This window comes from Macrotis lagotis, chromosome 6 (genome assembly GCF_037893015.1).
Source record: "Macrotis lagotis isolate mMagLag1 chromosome 6, bilby.v1.9.chrom.fasta, whole genome shotgun sequence".
Lineage (NCBI taxonomy): Eukaryota > Metazoa > Chordata > Mammalia > Peramelemorphia > Peramelidae > Macrotis > Macrotis lagotis.
In genome coordinates, this window is record NC_133663.1 from 188,109,241 (window position 1) to 188,135,508 (window position 26,268).

The 26,268-nt window shown below is 37.4% G+C and overlaps 1 protein-coding gene across 4 annotated transcripts in view; it reads right to left on the bottom strand.

Moving 5' to 3' along the window:
• The window catches only part of SH3RF3 (SH3 domain containing ring finger 3), a 572,589-nt gene that overhangs the window by 15,768 nt on the left and 530,553 nt on the right, over window positions 1-26,268 (bottom strand). For all 4 annotated transcript variants that reach the window (XM_074192142.1, XM_074192143.1, XM_074192144.1 and 1 more), the window contains one exon: window positions 1,150-1,490. In XM_074192142.1, coding sequence (XP_074048243.1) covers window positions 1,150-1,490 — 341 coding nt within the window. The remainder of the gene's footprint in view (window positions 1-1,149; window positions 1,491-26,268) is intronic.

A 26,268-nucleotide genomic window follows, 5' to 3' on the forward strand; every position in this document is an offset into this window, starting at 1 on the left:
AGGCATCTTCTAATGTTTTAAAAATTGGGTGAACAAAACCTTATTTGCCATCACCTTTTTCTATAAGCTTACAACCCCTCTTCTTATTTTTCCATGAAGCAGTGAATTTCTGAGTACAAATTTACCTGAGCAGGCTTCACTTCCTATTTTTTTTTTGGCATGGAAGTAGGAGGAAGGGTTTTTTTCCCCTTTTGGAGCTTTGTTTTTTCTATTTAATAGAGCAGAAGGTGGCCCTTTTTGAAGCTTCTCCTTGTCCAGAATTTCAATTTCATCCAATAAAATATGGTTCAGAGAATTAAGATAGCTCTCTGGACTTAACCTTAAAAAGTACAACTACATTTTTTATCTCTATTTCCTGTACCAAGGACTCAGTAAATATTTAAGGTCCTGGTTGGTCTTTTCAGGAGAAAACTGACATTTGACAAGGTAGATTGAAATTATAGCATGAGAAGTTCCTGTAAGATATATAGAACTTTCTAAAAATGAAAGCTGGAAAAAGCTTTCTGACAGAAGTTATGGTTTCTCCTTAGGACATTCATATGAATTTGAGGAACTACATGACTAAAAAAGTCAAAACAGAGTTATGCACAGATTAATTAATTGGTTACATGGAGAGAATAACCTCTGATTTTTGTCATAGCACAACTAGTTCTTTTAAAGGTATCAGGAAAGGTTTAGGTTCAGGCCAGGGGACTGTTAATCTGTTTTTGTATTTTTTTTAATTAAAAAAAATTTTTTTGGTCTGTGCATATGTGTGTGTGTGTGTATGTGTGTTGTGTGCACTGTATGTGTTCTGTCAATCTGTTTTTGATGGAGGCTGACATTCCTATATATATGGTATTTTCTCAAGATTGCTTGTTTATTTCTAATGAATTCTCTTTCTTGTTGGATACGACTCACATTGGAAAATAGAGCTAAAACTGGAAGAGGCCTTAGCACAACATGAGAAAGCTGAGGTCCAGAGAGGATAAATATTGGCCATATACTGGGAGAGCAAGAATCTGAACCCAGGTTCCATGATTCTACATTTAGTGTTCTTTCCATTGGACCATGCTGCCTTCCCATGTTGAGACTGAACAACCATATCCCCCACCCAGTATTACAAAGAACAGGGAAGGACACAATGCCTATTTCTCTTGTCCTCATTACCTCTCTCGGGGCAATGGCTTGGGTTCTGGACGAATGGCTGCCATAGAAGGAGGAGGCTGCCTGACTGGGGATGAGATGGAGAAGTTCAGATCCAAGGAGCCAGTCTTCCGGTGCAGTGGTTCCATCCCCATGGCCCCTTGCATCTCACTCTCAATTGGGCAGGAACCAGCCCTTCCATGACTAGACAGCAATGACACTTCAGGTCCCACAGCACCCTGGAGAGCTCCCTCAGCAGCTGCTGCCTGGGGATCATGAGTTGGGGACACAGATGGCGGTGAGCGGGACTTCTTTTTGGTAGATGCTCCTGCTAGAAGTTTCAACAGTCCGCTTTTCTTCTCTTTCTGGAAAAATCACATATGAAATAGAAAACAAATGTTTTAGTTCTTTCAAATTCCCATGTTGTTAGCATGAGAAAGTCAGTTTAATTCTATTTGAAACTCAATAAAACAGAGTTATTAAGTTGGTTAGAAGAAGAAAGCAAGCTGTTTCAAACTCTTGTTTTCCTTTCTTTTTCTAAACATGATCTAAACAGATAAACATGGCCAACACATTTGGGGAAATTTGTTCAAAAGGGATTCTGTCTCATGAATGGATGATTCTCTTTATTATATTTCAAGAGGTCAAGGATATTTTTCTTGTGGGATTTCACTGATGTGGAAATTCCTTTAATAACACAGATTGGAGCCATCTACAGTATAATTTAATATATGATTTTGTTTCTGAGACTTTAAGTGATTTGTCCATGGTCACAGAGTCAGGCATAAAATTTGGACTCAGGTTTTCCTTACTCTATCACTGTATTCACTATGCCACAATACCTCTCATATGTTCTCTCTCTCTCTCTCTTTTTTGTTTTGTTTTTTTTTAGGTTTTTTCCAAGGCAAATGGGGTTAAGTGGCTTGCCCAAGGCCACACAGCTAGGTAATTATTAAGTGTCTGAGACCAGATTTGAACCCAGGTCCTCCTGACTCCAAAGCTGGTGCTTTATCCACTGTGCCACCTAGCTGCCCCCTTGTTTTCTCTCTTTTATGTGAAAATTCAATGGATATCACTCCTAAAAAATATTGAAAATCCAAAAGCCAATAAAAAGAATGGTTAATCTCAGATTCTAGCAATGACTCTTATCTCTACCCTCCAATTTATAAACTACAAAAGGAGACATGCATGAAATACTCATTTTATAGTAATAAGTAATATACTCTTTATTAATACTTCAATACTTCAAAATGGGTCATTCAACATATATTAGCTAACTTCATCCAATTCTTGCAAATTAACTTTGAAGTTCAAATGACAATTTATTAAGCAGTTTTAATAATCTCTTCAAGATTATGTTTACCCAAACTATAACAAAATTCACAGGTCTATGTTTCTAACCCTTTTCTATTCCAGGAAGTTTATAGCTTGAACTCCGACTGCTTTAGAATTCATAAAGATTGGGTGTACAGCAGTTGTAAACCCTCTACTCTTTTATTATTATTATTTTTTTTTGCAAGGCAATGGGGTTAAGTGGCTTGCCCAAGGCCACACGGCTAGGTAATTATCAAGTGTTTGAGGTTGGATTTGACTCCAGGGCTGGTGCTCTATCCACTGTACCACCTAGCCACCCCAAGCCTCTACTCTTTTGACTTTAAACTTTTAACTAAATATTTCCATTTTTCTTAGATTCTCAGCTTTAGTTTGTGAAGATACATGACTACTTCTGTATTTCCTACTGTTCTTTTCTCTAGTATGTATCTGATTTCCTATTTAGTCTGTTTAAACAATCTCTATTACTGCATGTTATATTCAAACATTGTTTAGAGTCTAGACTAAGAGCATCAGGGACATAGGGTTGGACTAAGTTAGCTAATTATTTTATGATAGGCTCCTTGGGAAAAATACCCAGCAATTCCTAAAGCCCCATTTTTCTTCCACCCATAGGCATCATTTGAAAACAAACATTGAGCATAATTTTACTTATATTTTCTTTCCCCCCAAAAGGATCCTATATGAGACATGAAATTCCATAGTTACATGAATTCACTGAGAAACTCATTGTCCTGGAAAGTCAAGATCAATGTTTAGTTAAAATATTAGAATCTACTCCAGCTCATCTGCAGTTGTTTCATGGTCCTGCTGAGTCTGCTTCTAGGATTTTCCCTTGGGTTTTCCCTTCTCACTATCCAAGGACAGATATAAAAATGGGCATGCTAATTCCTCTTGCACTAACAGCAAAAAGGAGGGTGAGTACTTGAAAACAATCAATTTTTGGCTCATTTTGCTGCTGAGGAAATACTCTAGTTGAACCACTAAATTCCCCACCATCAATCCCTCTTCTACCTCCAACTCACAAAAATGTACCCCCCACATTCTAATTTAATGGAAAGAGATATGAGGGGTTATCACAATATTCAGGCCAATATTGCATATTCACAAAGAACAAAGATTGTGAAGTAATTGGAAAGTTTAAAACCTTAAAATTATGAGACATTTCTCTCAGCATCCTCCCACTAGGAAGCTTCAACAATTCCCATTTCATAAAGTCCCCACCCCTCTGTCCCAAATGAGAACATCTGTGTTTGTCAAATAGATTATTCAGAGACTGTTCACCTTCAGGTCATTTGCATGATACAATAACTACTCCAGAGAAAGCCTTCTCTGATTAAATTCATGGTCTAGTGGGGCTCCTTTATTTACAATATACTGCTTTCACAATCATTTTATTTGCATTGTACAGACACTTCCTTAGAAAATTGAACTGACCAATCAATAAGCTTTGAATTGTTTTACAATTGAAGATAGATTTCCACTGATCCAAGATCATGTGATATTTATCATGTGGACTATGCTATGGAATAGAATAAAACCATCGGCTAGCATTGAAAATCAAACACCTATTATGTTCTAGGTAGTCTGCTAATCCTTGAGATATAAAGAGAAAACCTCAACAGTTAATGTTCACAAGAAGCCTACATTCTAATGAATAAGATAACACGTAGGTCTGTCTGGTATCTAATAAATATAAAGTGAACAAATTTAAATATAGTTTGGGAGGGAGGATACTAACAATTGAAGGAATTAGAAAGGTTTTTTGCATTGGATCTTGAAGGAAGGAAAGAATCCTATGATGTTGTGGTAAGAATGAAAAGACATGGAGAAAGAGTTTAGTATTCAAAGAACAGAAACAGTGCAGTTTGGCTGGGTTACACAGTATAGACCCAGGGCTAGACTGTGGATAGAAGTGCATGGCTTCATTAATACTATACTCTAAATGAATTGGTCTAATTGATTATAGACTCTAGATTGTATATGTATTGAAAATGGATGAGTCCCAAAGTGCATATTCTATCACTCAAAGTGAACTTCAGATGACTTGAAAATAGACCCTGATACTTTTGTGCCTTTCACATTCTACTATCCAGTTTAGCAGACACTTTATGATGAATGCATATGGCTTTTTCCCCTCTGGTGAACTTCTGGAAAACATGGGCAAAAATTACTCTGGATGGTCACAGATTTTTAAAAATTTAAGTTCTATATTTTTTTTTTTGCGAGGCAAATGGGGTTTAAGTGGCTTGCCCAAGGCCACACAGCTAAGTAATTATTAAGTGTCTGAGACCGGATTTGAACCTAGGTACCCCTGACTCCAAGGCCAGTGCTTTATCCACTACGCCACCTAGCTGCCCCTAAGTTCTATATTTTAAAATTTTAAATTTATTTTATTCTCCCTTCCTCCACCCCTTCCCTTACCCACTGAGAATGCAAAAAATAATTGATCTATTATGCATATGAAGTCACACAAAATGTATTTCCACATTAACCACCATGGAAGGGTTTTGATCTGTATTGATGGATGGAATTACAGAATTGAGACTCTATTTCAGTACATGGGTAAATATTGCCTGTCTACTGGAATCTCAAACAAAAATTCTGCATGAGATTAGAACTCTAGAAAGAATAGGCATTTCTCAGGATATCTAGAATGAGAATGAGGCCTGAAAAGGGCAAGTGACTTGGCTGAGGTCTTAGAGGCAGTACATGTCAGAGGATTTGAACCCAAGTTCTTCTGACTCTCGAGCTAGTATTATACTGAGAAATTTCCACATCTACTTGTCTAACCATCTGTTATATAATATCTATGGAGGATAGTAATGGTTCTTAGTACTCTTTGCTTGATGATGAGAGCACTGCGGACCATATCATTCAGAGGTTTGGGATGTTTATTAGAGAAAAGAGATTCCTTGGGAAAGGCAAGACATTTAGGCTAAGGAAGAGGGTGCTATATTTGTTCAAAATGTATGGTCCTTGAGAAGGATGATTTTATTTTTGTCTTTACATCCCCTGGTGCCTAGCATTGTGTCTGGTATGCCATGGAGACTTAATAAATGCTTGCTGAATAACTGATGATATATTTTGTCTCAGAGGACAGACCCAGGAACTCAAAAAGAAAGTTTCACAGAGATAGGTTTACATATGAAATGACTGGGGGAGGGGTCATCATCATGTTTGTCCTTCATTTTTGAAGAAGACCATGACATCAGGAGGTGATGCCATGACAAATACATGAATTGGATTTGAGTGAGGGGGTGCTATGCTAAGTCACCAGCTACACTTTCTCCCCCAGAGGCATCTGGGTCCAGCAACCAGAAATGAATCAGGAAGACTGGAGATATCCCAGAGGCAAGGCAATTAGGATTAATTGACTTGTCCAAGGTCACACAGCTAGGAAGTGTCAAATGTCTGAGGCTAAATTTGAACACCAGTCTTCCTGATTCTATTCACTGAACTAACAAAAGAAGCTTTGCAAAACTGGAATGAGTTCCGTCTGGAGGCAATGAGTTTTCCATTACCACTTGGAGGTAAGGTGGGGTGGGAGTATAGAGTAGATTCTTTAAAATCCTAGTTGTCACTAAGGTCCCAGACTCAAATGCTTCATTAAGTCTTCTCTGATCCTCCTAATTAAAGGTGGTCTCTCTCCTATGTCCATTTCAGGCTCTACTTTATATTACTCATTATATTTATTTGTACAAATGTCTTATCTCCTCCATTATGCTTTTTAAAATTTCTTTATTTTATATTATTACAATAAATTAGTTATAAGAATAAACATAGGGGTGGTTAGGTGGTGTAGTGGATAAAGCACAGGCCTTGGAGTCAGGAGTACCTGGGTTCAAATCCGGTCTCAGACACCTAATAATTACCTAGCTGTGTGGCCTTGGGCAAGCCACTTAAACCCATATGCCTTGCAAAAACCTAAAAAAAATAAAAAAAAGAATAAACATAACCCTCCCTCCACCCCAAGAAGATGAGAAACCTCAAGAATATATATATATATATATATATATATATATATATATATATATATATATAGAGAGAGAGAGAGAGAGAGAGAGAGAGAGAGAGAGAGAGAGAGAGAGAGAAAAGATGTATTTCAGTCTATGTTCAGATTCCAATGGCTCTGTCTCTGGGGTGAGTTGCCTTCTTTATCATAAGTCTACCAGAGAAGCTGCTTCAATATTTTTGCAACAGTTGCTATTACTAGCTGTATTTCCCTCCTCTCTATTTCTCTCTCTTTTTTCATCCTGTCCCTGTCCAAAATGTGTTGTATCTGAGTACCCTCTCCCACAATCTTCCCTCTCTTCTATTACCTATTCCCTCCTTCCCTCCCCCCATTCCACCTTATCCCATCCCTTTCTTCTCATTTTTCTCTAGGGTAAGATAGATTTCTATACCCTATTAAGTGTGTATGCTATTTCTTCTCTGAGCCATTTCTTATGAGAATGAAGGCTCACTCATTCCCCCTCACCTTCCTCCATTCCACTCCATTGAAAAAGCTTTTTCTTAACTCTTAGGTGAAATATCTTAGCTCCTTCTTCCTCTCCTTTCTCTTCCTCTCATTACTGCTCTTTATCATTCACTGACTACATCTTTTTACTATATTATACCATTATATTCTGCTCCTTCCTGGGCTCTGTCTATAGCTGCTCCTCACAGCGCTTATTAATGAGAAAGTTCATATGAGTTATCAGTATCTTCTACCCATGCAGGAATACAAACAGTTCAGTATCATTAAGTTCCTCAAAATTAGTCCTTCTCTTCCACTCTCTCTATGGTTCACCAGAGTCCTGTACTTGAAGCTCAAACTTTCTGTTCAGCTCTGGTTGTTTCAATAGGAAAGTTTGAAAGTCCCCTGTTTCATTGAAAATCCATCTTTTCCCCTGAAAGAGGATGTTCAATTTTGCTGGGTAGTTGGGTAGTTGATTCTCAGTTGTAAACCAAGATCTTTTGCCTTCTGGAATATCATATTCCAATTCCCACGAGCCCTTAATGTAGATGCTGCCAGATCCTGTGTAATCCTGACTATGGAGCCATGGTAATTGAATTGTTTGTTTCTGGCAGCTTTTAATATTTTCTCTTTGACTTGGGAGTTTGGAATTTGGTTATAATATTCCTGGAAGTTTTTCTTTAGGGATCTCTTTCAGGAGGTGACTGGTGAATTCCCTCAATTTCTATTTTACCCTCTCCTTTTAGAATCTCAGGCCAATTTTGTTGTATTATTTATTGAAAAATGAAGTCTGGGCTTTTTTCCTGGTCATGACTTTCAGGTAGCCCAATAATTTTTAAGTTATTTCTTCTGGATCTGTTTTCAAGGTCAGTTGTTTTTCCAATGAGATATTTCACATTTTCTTCTAATTTTTGGCTTTTTTGAAAGAGCTTTATTTCTTCCTGCTTTCTTGGAAAGTCATCAGCTTTCTTTAGTTAGTTCCATTCTGCATTTGAAGGAGTTATTTTCTTCAGAGAGCTTTTTTTATCTCCTTTTCCAGCTGGCCAATTCTGCTTTTTAAGGCATTCTTCTCCTCATTTGTCTTTTGTTTTGCTTTTTCCATTTGGCTTAAACTTATTTTTAAAATATTTTCTTCAGTATTTTTTTGTATTTCTTTCACCAAGCTGCTGATTTGGTTTTCATGATTTATTTGCATAGCTCTCATTTCTCCTCCCAATTTTTCCTCTACCTCCCTTAAATGTTTTTCAAAGTCTTTTTTGGGCTCATCCATAGCCTGAGCCCATTTTGTTTCTCTTGGAGGTTTTGGAAAGAGAAGCTTTGATTTTGTCATCATCTGAGTATGTGTTTAATTTTCTATGGTCACATTCTTCTTTTTCTGTTGTTTACTCATTTCCTCATCTTGAAACTAATTTACAGCACTTCCAAGGCTTTGTTTTTTTTTTTTTTGGACACCCCACTGGGACCTTTATTCCTCCAAGATCTAATGCTCTCTTGCCTGTGCTTTGATTATGTAGATAACCACAGGTACTCTCCTCTGCCCTGGAGCAGTGAGGAGGATCCCTGCTCTCTTAGTATGGAAGGCCAAATTGCAACCTGGATCTGAGTGTGGGCAAACAACAGAGCCCTGCCCCAGGGAGAGCAGAGAGATTTCTGCAGTCTTCCCTGACCCCCTTACCATCTGTGGGCTGTGCTCTGGAGGTGTAGGCTGGTTTCTCCCAATTCCTGCTGCAGGTTCTTGCTGCAGGGTTGCTCTGAGGCTGGTTCTCCTCACTCCACACTCATTCTGGTGTAGCAGAGTTCTCTCCCTGCCCTTCAAGCTATTCCTGATGATCCCTGGGCTGGGTTGGACTGGGCTGGGCGAGCTGTGGCCGGGGCTTTTTTCCAACTCCCGGTCGCAGTGAAACACGCCTTTCCTGCAGAACTTCTAAGCTATCTTGGACTGGGAAAATGCATCACTCAGTCTTTCTGTGGGTTCTGCCCCTCTAAATTTTTGCTAGAGTCATAATTTGATGGCTTTTGGAGTTTTTGGGAGAAGGAGTTTCAAGGAAATGCTGCCTTCACATTGCCAGATTGGCTTCCCCCACTTATAAGTTTCTTAAGAGCAGATATATGCATTATTTATCATAGTTTTATTGTGATGAGAGTTGGTGTCAGGGGTAGTAGGGTAGGAGAAATTTCTAAGCTGGTAGTTTCTTACACCAATGAAATCTTAGGTTCAATATCTATCCCTTATCCCTTCATTACCACACTAAGTATCTTGAATGAATCCTGTTTATCCCATAATTCAATGGAAGGCATGCACAAGGTCAGGAAGACTTGAGAAATTATAATATACAACACTCTAAAATTTCAGCTACTAACATCATAGTCCACCTTGTAGAAATAATGGGCTGATATCTGTGGTATAATTTCTAGGGCATCTGGAAGACTATTCTCCTTCACTTCTTCACTTTTTTTCCTTTACTAAAAAGAAACTAACCTTTCACTGTTTCTACTGTTATAGATTCATTTCATAGAGTCACTGGCATGTTCCTTATTAAAATGTAAATACTTCCTAGAGAGAGTAATACCTGAAGCTGCTCTTTAATTATTTATTTTGGTGTGGAATAGTTCATCAGAACCTAAATAAGAGCTGGAGAGAGGTTGTGAATAGAGATACTCAAAGAGAAACTCCTTCTCCCCAAAACTCCAAAACTACAAATATAAGATTGGGTAGGCCTGGCTAGAAAACAATTTCTTTGAAATATTGATAGGTTTGTCCATATTGCTCATTAGTGGCCAAAACAGATAATTTGACTTTAGACTTTGTAGAAACAATCTGTCAGTCAAAGATTATTTATCAAGTGCTAGCTAAGTTTCCATCATTGTGCCAGGGATGCAAATTGAATGAATGAAACAATGCCTTCTCAAAATAAGTTTATGTTCTAATGGAGCCTAAAATTGTCTTACCAATATTATCTCACTTGATCCTCAGAACAATCCTGAAAGGAGGATGCTGTTATTATCACCCCCAATTTATATATGAGAAAATTGAAACTGAGGCTAAGTGATTTCCTTAACTAAGGTCACATAGCTAGTTAAATTTCTAAAGTTGGATATGAATTCAGGTTTTCCTTGTTCCAGGCCCAGGATTCTATCTATTGCACCACCTTACAGCTGAAGGACATGGTAAGCTGAAAAGTATTCAGATGAACTTGATAGAGCATACCATTATGAAGATGAAATCGTCATGTTTCCGCTCATGAATCTTAAAGGTCTGTCCCATGAAATGGGAAATAGGCATGTTCTGTTTGACTTCCAAAGACAGAACAAGGAATAATGGTGGAAGTTACAAAATGACATTTGTAGACTTAATGTAAGGAAAAAAATTAACAGCTAGAACTATCTAAATATTAAATGAGATATCTCTGTTAAGATATTCAAGCAGAGGCTGGACATCCACTTTTAGGGTATATTATAAGAGGAATTCTCATTTAGTTATGAGTTTAACTAGATGATCTCTGGGATCCTTTTCATCATTCACTTCTTAGGGAGGGGAGATGTGGACAAGTCGGGGTGCATAATATATTTAGTAACTTAAAGGGGGGATCTTTTTATCAAATTTAATTCTTCTCTATTATAAGCTAAAGTGCTCCAGAAATTTCAATATTTAGCAAACAGTAGGTGAATGAATCAAGTCAAGAAACATTATGATAAAAAAGTCCAGATGGTTGAAAATAACAACGAATGATAAAGTACAGATTAAAGAAATATTGCAATTACTCATGAAAATACATTTCTACTAGCCCAAACTCTGTATATCTTAAGTTATGTGAATGGTATATATTTTTATGTGTATTGTTAATCCTTCATTCTTGAGGACCAGTGACATGAGGAGGGTGGTATCTTGACTTGCAGGTGAATTGGATTTAAGTGATTCAGATGCAAAGTCATCAGCCTCATTTTCCCTTCCAGAATCACTGGAGTCTAGTGGTAAGACTTTAGGTCAAGAGGGGTGGAGCCAAGATGATGACAGGAGAGGATTGTCTCTTAGGTGCTCTCTTTCAAAACTTATAAACTAAGGACTCTAACTAAATTTTCAAGAGACAGAACCCACAGAGAGATCCAGTGAGGCAGTTCTCCAACCCAAGGTAATCTGGAAAAGAGCTGAAAGGCTCCACTCCATGCGGTTGGAGGGGCAGTCCGCCAGAGAGAAGGAACTTCAGCCTCTATGGCTCACAGCAGTGAGGGCAGTTTCCTGACCTACACTCCAGGGAGCATCAGGCACAACTTGGAGGATCAGTGGGGGGACCCAGCCCTCAGGGCACTCAGCTAGCAACCCAGATCTGGGAATTGGAAGCCTGTAAGCAGGATCCCTGGGGCATGAGTGCTGAGCCTAGGGAGGGGGAGTGGAGAGAGACTGCTGAGCTCTGTCCTCTGTCCCTGGAACAGGACTCAGGGGCTCTGACCACATTCAGATCCTGATTGCAGTCTAGGACCCCCATAGAATAGCAGGGCCCTCCCCACCTCAGCCTCCTGGCAGAGGGGTACACTTATGGTCATTCATAGACCAGGAGGGAGGACAGAGCCTCACACATGGAAATCCTTGTTGGGGGGGGGTGTCCCAGTAATACTTCCAAAACCAGGCACAGTCTAGAGAAATGAGTAAGCACAGAAAAAAGAGGAACACCATTGAGAAATATTTTGCCTGTGATCCTAAGAAGGATCAAAATACTCAATCTGAAGATGAGGAAGTCCAAGCTCCTGCATCTAAAGACTCCAAGAAAAATAGAAATTGGGCTCAGGCTAGCTCAAAAAAACTTTGAAAATCAAGCGAGGGAAATAGAAGGGAAAACTGGGAAAAGAAATGAGAGAGATGCAGGAAAAACATGAAAAAGAAGTCAGCAGCTCAGTCAAGGAGATCCAAAAAAATGTTGAAGAAAATAACATGTTACAAACCAGCATATGTCAAATGGATAAAACAGTTCAAAAAGTTATTGAGGAGAAGAATGCTTTAAAAATCAGAATTGGCCAGATGGAAAAAGGGATAAGAAAGCTCTCTGAGGAAAACAAATCCTTCAGACAAAGAATGGAACGGAGGGAAGCTGTTGAATTTACAAGAAATCAGGACACAATACTTCAAAACCAAAAGAATGAAAAATTAGAAGAAAATGTGAAAAATCTCACTGAAAAAACAACTGATATGGAAAACAGATTTAGGAAAGATAATTTAAAAAATTATTGGAATACCTGAAAGTCATGACCAGGAAAAAAGCCTTGACGTCATTTTCAAAGAATTACTACAGGAAAATTGCCCTGATATCCTAGAAACAGAGGGCAAAATAAAAATTGAGAGAATCCACTGATGTCCCCGAGAAAGAGATAAAAAAAAACAACCCCCAGGAATATTATAGCCAAGTTACAGAACTCCCAAATCACAGAGAAAATATTATAAGCAGCCAAAAGAACACAATTCATGGAGTTGCAGTCAAGATCACACAGGATTTAGCAGCAACTACTTTAAAAGCTCACAGGGCTTGTAATATAATATTCCAGAAGGCAAAAGAGCTTAGAATGCAACCGAGAATCAACTACCCAGCAAAACTAAATGTTCTCTTCCAGGGAAAAAGATGGACTTTCAATAAACCAGGGGAATTTCAAGTGTTCCTGTTGGAATGGCTAGAGCTGAACAGAAGTTTTGATCTTCAAATACGAGACTCAGGTGAAACATAGAGAGTGGAGGAGAAGGGGACAATATGAGGGCCTTAATTATGATGAACTACATGTATTCCTGTATAGAAAAATGATACTGATAATACTTATATGAACCTTATCATTTAATAGAGCAGGTAGAAGGAACTTTTATAGATGAAGCACAGGAGAAAGCCGAATTTGAAGATATATTATGGTATAAAAATGGAGTCAATAGATAAAAGGGAAATGCAATGGGAGAAAGAAAAAGGAGAGGTGGAATAGGCTAAGATATTTCATATAATAAGATTTTTCTTTATTACAATGAGCTATTGCAATGATATGGAAGGGGGAAGGCAAGGAGGAATGAGGGAATCTTCGCTGTCATCAGAGGTGGCTAGGAGAGGAAACAGCATATATACTCAATGGGGTATAGACATCTGGAGTAAGAAGGAGAGAAGGGGGACAGGGCAAAGGGGAGGATGTGAGTGGTGGAGGAGAGGATGGACCATGGGGGGAGAATGGTCAGATATAACACATTTTCTTTTTTACTTCTTGCAAGGGGCTGGGATTGGATGGCCTGTCTGGGACCATAGGGCCGGGTGGATGTTGGGCCTAAGGGGTGGTATGTGGGCTCAGGGCCTCTTGGTCACAGGGCCAGGAATCTGTCTGCTGCACCACTCAACTACCCTACAGTGGAGACAGAGTGAAAGGAGAGAGAAAATCTAGTACATGGTAGTGGAGAAATAAGAAAGGAGGGAGTTGCGATCAGCAATGGAAACGTTGAAAAAATATGGAAGTAACTTTTGTGATGGACTTATCATAAAGAATGTGATCCACTCACAACAGAGCTAGTGGTGGTGGAACACAGACTGAAGCACATTTATTATTATTATTTTTTGGGGGGGTTGCAGGGCAAATAGGGCTGGGTGGCCTGCCTGGGGCTGCACAGTTGGGTGATTGTTGGGTGTCTGAGGCTGGATTTGGACCTGGGTGCTCCTGGCTTAAGGGTCAGTGCTCTGTCTACCACCCGGCCACCCCTACTACTATTATTACTATTTTATTTCACTTGGGGTCTTTTTTTTTGTTTTTTGCAGGGCAATGGGTTTGGGGTGGCTTGCATGGGGTCACACAGCTGGGTGATTGTTGGATGTCTGGGGCCAGATTTGGGCTTGGGTGCTCCTGGCTCCAGGGCCGGTGTTTTGTCCATGGAGCCACCTGGCCATACGTACTACTACTATTACTACTACTATTATTATTATTATTATTAATTTTAGTTCTTTTTCTCTCCTCTTTACTTTATTGCTCATGTGGGTCTATATGTTTTGGGAGAGGGGGTATTATGTTTACTCTTAAACATGAATATTTTAGTGATGTATAAAAACATTATTTGTACAAAATAAGCTAAACAAATAAATAAATAAATAAATGAGAAAAAAAGACTTAGGTCAAGATGACTGGTGATTACCCCTATATGGGTGTGACATATATGCTAGATGACTGGTGGAGGGTAATGACCGTTATAATTGCAAACTCTACAAACCCTGGATTGCATGTTCACTAATGATGAAATGGACCCAGATGTCATCTAGTTGACACAGAGGTCATCTAGTTGAACTCATAACTAAATGAGAATTCCTCTTATAATATACCCTACCAGTGGATGTCCAGCCTCTGCTTGAAGATTTCTAATGACTCTCCCTTAATGCTTGGCCTTAGTTTTGAACCAAATCATGAGAGCTCATTGATGATGTTCAGTAAGGTAAAGCTGATTGACAACTTGTCACAATTTTGAGTTCAGGAGGTGTGACTACCATAGATTTGGGCACTTTGAATAGATAAGATTATGTGATTATAAAAGAAATGTTGGACTTGAAGTCAAGAAACCTGACTATAAGCTGTGTGACCTTGTCAAAATTACTACTAGCTAGAATGACCAGCAAACTTACTTCTACCTTACTGGTCCTTAGTTTCCTCATCTGCAAAATGGGGAGAAGGTTATTTATACCACCAACCTCACAGAGTTGTAAGGACAATATTTTGTATACTCTGAAGTGCTAAAGAGCTGTCAGCTTTTAATAATAAGAGTGTTAATTTTGTATTAAATATTAGACCACAGTATATTTCTAATAGCTTCCAGTATGGAAAAAGCACTGGTTCTTCTAGTGAGAAGGTTTAAATATTGCCTCTTATGGTTATTGCTTGGGTGACCTTTGGTAAATCTTCAGTTTCTTTAGCTTTAAAATGATGGGCTTGGATCAGACTGCTATTAAGGTCCACTTCAGTTCACCTAGAGGTAACTAGATGACACAATAGAGCTTGGAATTAGGAAGACTTGCCTTCAAATATGATCTCAGACATTCACTAACTGTGTGACCCTGGGTGAGTCATTTAACCTTTCTCTGCTTCAGTTTCTTCAATTGAAAAACGAGGTCAATAATGACACCTCTGAAATTGTTGGGAAGACCAAATATTTGTAACATCTACCATATATTTCCTAGCACATAGGTACTTAATAAATGCTTATTTTCTTCCTTCCTTCCTTACAGTTTTGATTGAGCAAAAGATGAAGTATATTGAGGCCACCAGAGGGCACAATAAGATTGTTTCTTTCTTTACGAACTTTCTCCCCAAGTTGTCAAAGGATTGGCAGTACCATATCCATGCTCCACCCCATCCATCTCAGCCAAAGACTGGGGCTTTAACTACTGTAGGTTCTCTTTGGGATATACATGAAATAAGAGGATACAAGGTTAACCCAGGTCTCTTGAGAGTGTGGAGTGTCTCTTGAGAGGATAATCAAATTAAAAGCAAGACCTCCAGAACGCAAATGGAAGGTCTAAGAGAATGAATTTACAACAAATTATGTTGGCTAGTGGGTTGTAATGATATTGCTGGTGGTACAATGCCCCCTAAGTAGTACCTAAAGGCTTAATAGAGTTGATGAAAGTGACATAATGCCAAATGCCAAAACTAAGAGTCAAAATGATTATAAAATCAGCAAGAAATTGTCCAAAAAAGAGAATTAATTATGAAATTGAGTCCCATAAATTCAAAACAACGGGAAACTTCATTTTGAAATCCAAACACATTTAAAAATTTGTATGGCGAAAGTATATTTAAAATGCCAGTCAACATGGAGCATATGGATGTTCATTGCCAGATATCTAATAAATTCAATCTAGAAATAGTTGGAATTCCTGAAGGACATCTGTGACTCTCCCTTAATGCTTGACCTTAGTTTTGAACTAGTTCATAGGTCAATCTTGGACTTCTTTTAAAGCCGCATGATAGTTGAACGGAAATCCTAAGTTTTAGAGGGTTGAAATTAAAAGATTTTCTTGGGTTGTGAATGCATTCTGTTTCTATGGGGCACTCTACATTACTTACTCTTGGTGTCCAACTGATATATTTCAACTACCTTGATAGAATGGGAAGATCCTTGAAGACAAGGATTGTTTCATTTCTGGTCTTTGTCTTCCCAGCTACTAGCTGGCAATTCAGGTTCTTAAAAATGTTTGGTGGATTGACTGACAAAGATTGACAAATTCAGGTCTGGTAGCATAAAACTGCTACTTCAGCAAACTTCTTCAAGTTTTGTAGATTGTGGGATACATTTAACCAGAAGAGGAATGGTTTCATGAAGAAAGACTGGTCATTTCACATGAGCACTTTTTTTTAATGGATTTTTATAGTTCCCTTTCCCATTAAACTTGTTTTTATGAATATTCTTATATTCCATCATTTTACATAGCATTTTTTTAGGTTTTTTTTTTTTTGCAAGGCAAATGGGGTTAAGTGGCTTGCCCAAGACTACACAGCTAGGTAATTATTAAGTGTCTGAGACCGGGTTTGAACCCAGGTACTCCTGACTCCAAGGCCGGTACTTTATCCACTATGCCACCTAGCTGCCCCTACATAGCATTTTAAATTATTTTATATACACTATCTCATTTGATTCTTTTACAAATTTTGTGAGGTAAGTACAACACATTTCACCCCTTTTCACCCCCATTTCACAGATAAGGAAATTGAGTCAATCATTTAACAGTCAATAAGCATCCAATTAAGAATCACTATTTACCAGGTTGAGCTACCTAGCTATACCAAAAAAAAGGCAAAAGAAGGAGAAGACATTAATTAATCCAGAAACTTCAGGAAAAAATTGGTTAGAGAGACTTTAAAATTTAGTTAAAATGAGATTAGATAATTATGTGTATACTTTAATTATTTGTGCTACCATAGTATAAGTTAGTGAAATTTTGCTGAAGGAAAAATACCTCATAATTCCTCATTATTGCTTCTTGTTACAAATAGTGAGTGTTTGCTCTTGTATTCAATTTTTTCTGCAAGTATGAGGTCCCACTCTTTGAAGCCTGAGGTTTTCTGGGGTTTGTTGGATCAGGTAGTAGGAGCCCTGCATTAATGAGGTATTGGATTTGATTTCTGAATGGACCAGTTAGCTTTTCCCTAGTCTCCAGTTACCATCCCAGCTCATTTTACAGATGAGAAAACAGGCAAACTGGGCTAAGTGACTTGCCCAGTGTCACATTAGTGACTGGTCACAGCTAGTAAGTGTCTGAGGTCAGCTTTGAACTCAGATCTTCTTGATTCAAGTCCAGGCACTCTATTCACTCTATCTGACCCACAGTTCAATAGAGGAAACAAAATACACATAGAAAAGATAATTTGAAACAGCATGTTATACATACAAGTCAGTTTTCTTATTTATAATATGAGAGCTATAAAAGCACCCACCCAACAGGATTGTTGTGAGACTAGGGGAATTCAGACGATAGAGAAAGCATTCCCCACTGGGGAAAAAAGCAGAAAAGATAGTCTCTATTTTTCTTAAAGGATAGGAAGCTACTGAATTTCCTGAGTGATGGGGTAAGGAGTAAAGATACTCCAGATGTCTTGAAGGCTGGGAAATAAGATTGGGGCCACATCTGTGGTGAAGTTAAAATCCTGAGTGAGTTTATTTGGAATCTACCCTTCACTATCATCACACATTCATCTTCATTCAGATCTACTCAATTTATATCTACCACCCAATTAAAATTATGGTAGTTTTGTTTGCCAACCTCCAGGACCCTCCCCTTCTTTCCTCAATGAGTTCAGTGCCTTTCTCAGAATACTTTTCTCCTCCACATCTCCTGCCCTTGTACTAGGGGACTTCAACATATACAATGAATGATACTCCCTTAAACAATGAATCTCTCACAATTCCTCAACATACTCACTTTATATTATGTATTATTTTGTCCCACTTCAAACCACACAAAGATGGTCATATTTTTGATTTTGCCATCATATATAATTATACCACTTCCATGTTCATGAACTTTGAAATTTCCACATCTAATCATAATGTCTTTTTATTCACCTCTCCTTTTGCCTTCCAAACCCATACTCTATCCTTAATTCACTCTTTTATCCATGAATCACTCAATCCCTCTATTCTTTTCAAGCTTTACTTCCCATCTTGACCTGGTGAACCAGTTCACTTCTACACTGTTTTATCTTGAGTTCCTTGCCCTATTATCAGGTCACTGTTCTTGCTCTGCCAAGATCACTCCCATCATCTGTTGTTTTTACTCTTTTGCATGAACTACTGAACAAAGTTGGAGAAAGTTATGAAACTATTATGACTGGGTTGACTACAAATTTATTTTACATAACCTCAATTGGACCCTCAGTGCTGCAAAGTAATCAGTCATTTGTATGACCATAATTAATTCACTCAGTACAGCGACTCCTCCAGACCTTTTTATCACCCTCAAACATCTTATGGTTCCTGTTTCTTAACTGACTGAAGGCCTTTGAACAAGGGGATGTAATCACAGCTGAGCACTAAGTATATTAATTTAATAGTATTGGGGTTGGGTGGGCTAAATCTAGTAACTTATCTGCTGCCATCACCAGGGATAAAAATCAATTAGCAGATATATTAGTTCTTACCCTACACCAAGAAAGCATTGTTACACTAGATTCAAAATGAGATTTAAAGAAGTACAGGACTTGCCATTTAATATCTGTATAACTTCAGGCAGATCATTTAACCTATCTGAATCTTAGTTCCTCACTTGTAATAAAAAAAACTGTTAATAACAATACTATTTAATATTTATACTGTACTTAATATGTGCTAAGCACTTTGTAATTATTATTTGTTTGATCCTCCTAATCACCCTATAGTTATTATCATTATTTCCATTTTACAGATGAGGTAACTGAGGCAAATAGAGGTTAGGTGATTTGTTCAGGATCACACTGGTACTAAATGTCTGAGCCCATATCAAAATTCAGGTCTTCTTGACTTTAGACCCAGTGCTCTACCCTTTATACTTCATGGCTACTCCAAATTTACAAAAATGAGGTTGAACTTCATGGCCTCCAGATCCCATTCAACCCTAAATCTATAGATCCTGACCTCATGGTGATATGATCTTATATAAATATCAGTAGCTACAATTTTCAATTTTTTTAGTCGTTTAAAGAAATTTTCCACATTATTTACAGCATTTTCAGAAAAAGCATCATGATTACTATATAAGATTGTGTATATACACATTTGTATGTGTGAATATATATGTTGATAAATTCATTTTTAAAGCCTGACAGTTAATATTTCTGAATCAATAATCCCTGATTAAATATGACTGATTGGCTTCTTTATCTGGTTTTGGCAAGGACTGACAGGATAGTTGGTGAATACTCTCCAAAAGTTTTTGCCTTCCAAAATGGAATCTTCTTTAACGTCTTAAGCATCCAATTATTACAAATTCATTTGGAATTCAGTATAATTGCAGTCATTGCTCATGAGGAATTCATTTAATATTTATGGAGATGAGCCCACGCACTTCCTTTTGTAGCTGTTCCATTATAATTCAGTTAAGCATTAGTTAATGGACACTTTAAGTACTGTAGAGAAAAAAAATTGATTATAGGACCAATCTCACATAAGGACAAAAGGGTTTTTAAGAGGATACAATTTATGGTCAGTCTAAGCTAAAAGTTTTCTTATGTTGAGGGAAAAATGGATTTTTGAGGTTTCCACAAGGGATGCTGCTATATTAATATTTGTCAAGGACTCAGAGCATGGAGGAAGCCACTTTCCTATTATATTAGGTAGGAGATCACTGTTCTAGGTCTCCAAAAGCCATCAGCTACCTCTTTGCTTTCTTTTTTCTCTTGTGAAGGATTACTTCCTAAAAATAAGATTTTAAAATATTTTGTTTTATATCACTGATAGCTCTTTCCTTCTCCCAGTTCTAGAGAATAATCCCTTCTAACAAAGAATAAAAAAGAGGGAAAACTCTTCAGCAAAACCAACCAATACATTTAAAAAAAATTGATGTTATATGTTGTGAGAAGATGAAGGTGGGTAGGGGCAGGGAAGTGCCTTTTCATATTTCTTCTCTGGAATCAAGGTTCATCATGATATATTTCCAGAATTTAGTTTCAATTGTTTTATTATTGAGGGATAAGGATTATTTTTGATTCTGCCATTCAGAAACTGAAGAACACATTACTAACATTCTCTAGTTCTTTTAGCTATATATACATACTTGACCAGTAAAAGTCTAACTTGAGAAGGACCAGCTGACCATATTTAAAGACAAGCCAGGAATATCCCAATTTGAAACAGAGGAAGATTGGGATCCTGTTCCTGGATCAACATAAGAATTGGGGGAACTTAATCTTAAAGGTTAGTGCATAGAAACCTTACTATGACCCTATGGTAAAATGAAAGCCAGTCTTAGATTCCCACCACAGTATATTATGGTTGTTGTTCACCTTCCATTTTTGAAGAGGACCAATGGCATCACAGGTAATGTCTTTTTTTTTAGGGTTTTTTTTTTGCAAGGCAAATGGGTTTAAGTGGCTTGCCCAAGGCCACACAGCTAGGTAATTGTTAAGTGTCTGAGGTCACATTTGAACTCAGGTTCTCCTGACTCTAGAGCTGGTGCTCTATCCACTGTGCCACCTAGCTGCCCACAGGCAATGTCTTGACTTGTTCATAAATAGGATTTAAGCGAGGCAGAGTTGCACAGAGTTTTTAGCCTCACTATCTCTTCTTAAATCACTGAAGTGGCTTGCCCAAGGCCACACAGCTATTAAATGTCTGAGGCTGGATTTGAACTCAGGCACTCCTGATGCCAGGGCCAGTGCTATATCCACTGCGCCCCTAACCACCCCTTTAATCTGAAACATGAACTGTCAGGGATCTCTGAGGCAGGCAACATACCTTTTCCCTCAAGAAAAGGTCAAATTCCAGACTTTTTGAGTGACTGAACAACAAGATGTGAAATGGAGACATTCCAAAGTATATGTCTCTTATGATAGAATTATCACAAACACTAACTACCAAGGTCATAAAAGGACCAGTGTATAAGTCAATTAGTGAAAGGGGAAAGAACACCAAAGGATCTTCCAATCTAATGAGGAGAGGGACATGACAGGTTACCAACTATATATATTACAAGATAGAGGATAAATTGGAAAGAATTTCAGAGGGAAGGGACTTAAGATTGAGGAGGACTAGGAAAGACTTCCTGTAGAAGGTGGACCTTGAGTTGAGATCTGAAGGAAACCAAGAAAGTAAAGAGGGAGAAACTGGCAGGCATGGGGGCTAACCAAGGAAAATGCCCCAAATCAGAAGATAAAATGTCACATGCAAGGACCACTAGAAGCCCAGTGTCATTGTAAGAAGACTGAAAAGACAAGAAGGGGTCAGGTATCAAAGTCTTTAAAAACCAAACAGGATTTAAAATTTTAAATTACTATCTGAATGTTATTGGGAGCCTCTGGACTTTGTTGAATAGGTGTACAAACTTATGCTTTAGGAAAAGCAATTTGACAATTGAGTGGAGGATAGATTAGAGTGAGTAAGGACCAAGGAAGCTCAACTCATAATTGAGGATAAATACTCACACCTATTGCAGTCAATTAATCAAAAAGAATTTATTAAAAATACCAGATGCTGATGATACAAAGACAAAAATTAAGCAGTCATGTCTCATAATAGTCCCATGACCCTCATTCTGAGCTATTTTAATCTCTATTTTTCTGTATTTGACATTATTGTCTATGTCTTTTTATTTAGACCCAGAGGTGAGAACTAGTATAGTGAATAGGAATGCAAGGAGCCAAATAGTCTTGATGTAAGGAAAACTTTCCTAAAAATAAGAGGCAACCTAGAGTCTATATGGCAGCTAGGTGTTATAGTCAGGAAGATCATCTTTGTGAGTTCAAATTCACTCAGACACTTACTACTTATGTGACCCTGGGCAAGTCACTTAACTCTGTTCACCTCAGTTTCCTCATATGTAAAGTGAGCTGGAGAAGGAAATGGCAAACCACTCTAGAATCTTTGCCAAGAAAATCCTGAATGGTGTCATGAAGGGTTGGACACAACTGCAACGATTCACCAGTGACAACAGGGTCTATAAGGAGGTGACGGGTAGATCTCCATTAAAGTCTTTGAGTAGAGGGTTGCTTAATTCTCTCAAAAATGGCACCACCCAACCACACTCAGAAGTGAAGTCTGACCTGGATTAAAATGTAATTGAGAAATATTTAGTAAAATGAACAAAAACAATAGAATTAGTTATGTGGTTTTCTAAGTCATTATTAAATATAATAATGTCATAAATTAACATGTGGTTTTCTAAATCATTAGATGGTCTGCAAGGATCTTTATGTAAGATTTGATAGCACTTCCATTTGACTCTGCCATCTGCATTGTACCATGCAAAAGTTGTATTTCTTTTGGGGAATGTTCAAATAGATGTTTGTGGCAGTACTTCATAGCAAAGAAATTCTATGATTCAGTTTATATGCTTCATTCACTATGCTAGAAGCTTTCTTCTAATGTATACATCCTTTAGAGACAGGGAGATGCCTCAGTATATTGAATATTAGGCTTAGAGTCAGGAAGATTTGAGTTCAAATTCAGCCTTAGACACTTAATAGCTGTATGACCCTGAACAAGTTGTTTAGTCTCTGTCCTAGTTTCCTCAAGTCATTTAGCCTGTCTGCCTCAGTTTCCTCAAATAAAAAAAGAGGAAAATAAAGTACCTAGTTCTCCCAGAGTTGTTGTGAGGATCAAATGAGATAATATTTGTAAAGTACTTAGCACAGTGCCTTGTATATAGTAGGTGCTTAATAATAAATGCTTGTTTAAATAAATAATGAAAATCCTTTCTTAGATCATTTACATTACTTCTTCTATAAGTCAATATTAATAATAAATTGATTTCTATTTGCAACTGCTATGCATCTTACTCATTGCCTTCCTCCTCTGTGTGGCATTCAAAGCTCTTCATAACCTACTCCCAATTTATTTTTCAAGTCTCATTATTTATCACTCCCATGTGGTTCAATCAAACTATTCTAACTTGTTCACATATATCTCTTGTCCCCCATGCTTGGAATGAGATCCTTTCTTATTAATTTATTTTAAGATCCTTAGCCTTATTCATCGTAGTTCAATCACTATCTCCTTCATGAAATTTTTGTTGTTTTTACTACCTGTTTGGGCACTCCACTCTCAACAGTACCTTTTATAGTACCTTTTGTACATATACACATGTATATCATCTCCCAATAGAATGGATATTCTTTGAGGACAAAAAGGACAACTTTAGTTCTGTGTCCATTTCATCTAACATGATTTCTAACACATGTAGGAGGTGCTTGCAGAATATCTTTTTTGTAATAGAAAAGAGTTTATGAATTATATTAAGACAATTAAAAACCCAAACAATAATCAGTTCCTTTCATTTAAAGAGTCTTTATAGTTCTCAATTTTTTCATATGATTCTTCTAAGCTCCTTTTGCGGAAGACAAGGGAAGTATTTTTCAGATGAGGGTCTGATGCTTAAGTTCTTTGCCAAAGGTCATATACCTAGCTTGGTCATTTTTTAAATCCAAGTCTTCCTGTTTGTCCAGTGCTCCTCCACTATCATGTTACCTCTATTTGTTGTATAAAGAAAGATATGTAATGGTTTGCTGACCTTTAATTAAGTCTATCATCTGGAAATGGCAGCATATACAACATGAGATTTAGACAGTAATTATTCATATTTCAAAATGTGCTATTGTATGATTTCCTTAAAAAGCAGTTTCCCTAGGGCATTATAGCATCTTGTAGATCATTACCAATACCAATTAACTACTGAAAAGAAGGTATGGGGCAGCTAGGTGATTTAGTGTATAGCATACTGGCCCTAGAGGAAGGAAGACCTGAATTCAAATATGACTTCAAACTTTTACTAGCTGTTTGATTCCAAGAAAATCACTTAAACCCCATTACCTCCAAAAAAGAAAAGAAAAAAGTTAAAGTTTTGGGGAGTCGCAGAATCTCAGAGGGAGAAGAGACCTAAGAGGTCTAGTTGAGAATGTGCTAGTAAATTTTTAGAAACTCTCCAGAAAACTTCATGTACACATTATATTCTTTTAAGTTAAATGTATTTTATTAACACTTTCTTTATCATTTCTTACATCTACACATAGTTATCAAAAGAATAAATCAAACCTTGATTTGTAGTGTTTGCTTGTTTCAGAGATATAAATGCTCACACTGAAAATTCAATAATCAGCTCTTGTTGGAGCTGGTTTTAGTACAGCTAGGTCTAACACAATTGTAAACTTGGACAAGAACCTAGTTTCCAACAATAACTGCTAATTGAAAGTCAATTATATGAAATTATGATAAAATAACTGTGAAACAAAAACGAACTTGGTTTAGTGCCTCACATGTTAGAGTACTAGATTTGGAATCAGGAAGATCTAGTTCAAATTCAGCTTCAGTCATATTAGCTTTTTGTTCCCGGGAAAATAATTTAACCTTTGTCTGACTCAGTTTCCTGTAAAATGGGGAGAATAAAAGCATTATTAATATTATGAGGTAATAAAACCTCATAGGATTGTAAATGAAGATAAAATGAGATAAAATTTGTAAAACTTAAAGACCCACATGCTAGCTATTAGATAAAGAATAAGTTATATATCTTTTAGACATGGCCAACTAGAAATTTGTTTTGTTTGACTACACTTATTTGGTATGAGGGTTTTCTTTTTTCTATTTTATTTTCACTGGCATAGGATGGGGGAAGGTGGGAGGGAGAGAAAATAGAATGTTAATTACAATTTTTATTTTTTAAAAAACAAATCCTTAGGAAAAGGAATTGAATTATAAAAGGTTAAATTTGTATAAAACTTTTCAGGAATACAATTTGCTCTACAATGTGAGGCCCCCTGGCATGTGTAAAGTTAGAAAATGCCACATGCTAATGGAGAGTAGCAGTGGTTCATAATTCCCTCCCTAGCAGATTTTCTTTTCTAATTACAGTTTCCTGGCTAATATTGTAATTGGTTTGCATTCTCTGAGCATGTGCTAACCATGAGAAAATTTAGAAATTAAAACTTACAATGCAAGCTAGCCTGCATAAGAAAATCTATTATGGGAAAATATATAAAAAAGAGCATCCATGATCCATGTATGATACATGATCAAGAATTCATTGTGTATACCAGTCAACATCTTTGTAAATCCTAGGAGTATAGGAAATGAAGACCCAGGGAGTTACATAGCTTGTTTAAGATACTACTACTAGTAGTAAGTGAAAGAGCAAGGATTCAAAATTAAGTTTTCTGGATCCAATTCCAATCTTTCTATTACACACACACACACACACACACACACACACACACACACACACACACACACAAAGCAGATACAAAAACAAGGTCCTATTTGATTAAAATTGACACAAGAATATTGATAACTTCCTTAAACTGAAATGAAAGCTGGAGTTATTGTTACTCAAAATTGTTTGTCTTTAGAAATTACATAAATTATTCTCTTTGTACTATTCATTTTCTTCTGCATCAGTTCATATAAGTCTCAGGATTCTCTGGAGCTATTTCCCTTAACAATTTCTTTTGTTCCAATTTCACCTCTAGCAGCACAATATGAATTCTCCAAGTTGACCCTCTAAATTGTGGCCCCAGTCAAAAACAACAAAGCAGAACCAGGGTCCTATTTTATTATTTCTAAATGGGGTATCCAGGAGACTTGGGTCTGCTTAGAACCCTAATTTTTCCTCAAAGTAAATGCTTTGGGCCCATGGACACTCAGCAAAGAACTATAAGGGCATTCTGAGAGGTAGGGGCTGGGATAGATGGTGGTTCACTGTTGAGATCATCAGCTTGCTCCCAAGATCCAACTATTGAGCTGTGTAACTGCAACAACTTTAATACACAATATTGGAACTGGATTTACCCAGGCTGCTGGCACAAGACTTGCCCTCCAGTGGATCCCAATTAAAGGTTTTAAGTGTACTCCTTCCAGTTACACAGCCTTGAAAGAGTCCTGTAATGTTATTTTTCATCACTACCTTCCCAAGTTGGGTAATTTGCTTAGACTGGCATCAAATGGACCAGATCAAAAGTATTTGCCAAGCATGTTTTCATTAATCAAGAATGGGAGTTGTTCTCATGACCCCTTGGGAAACTTCTGGGAAACCAAAGTCTTTAGGTTCCAGGGGGAATATGGTGTCAAAACCAAATAGAATGTATCATTGAGTGATAGGTTAGCTTTACCATACTGTTGAAATTTTGTCACCATAAAATTAAACCATCGAGAGACAGGTTAGCTTTACTGAAATGTCAAA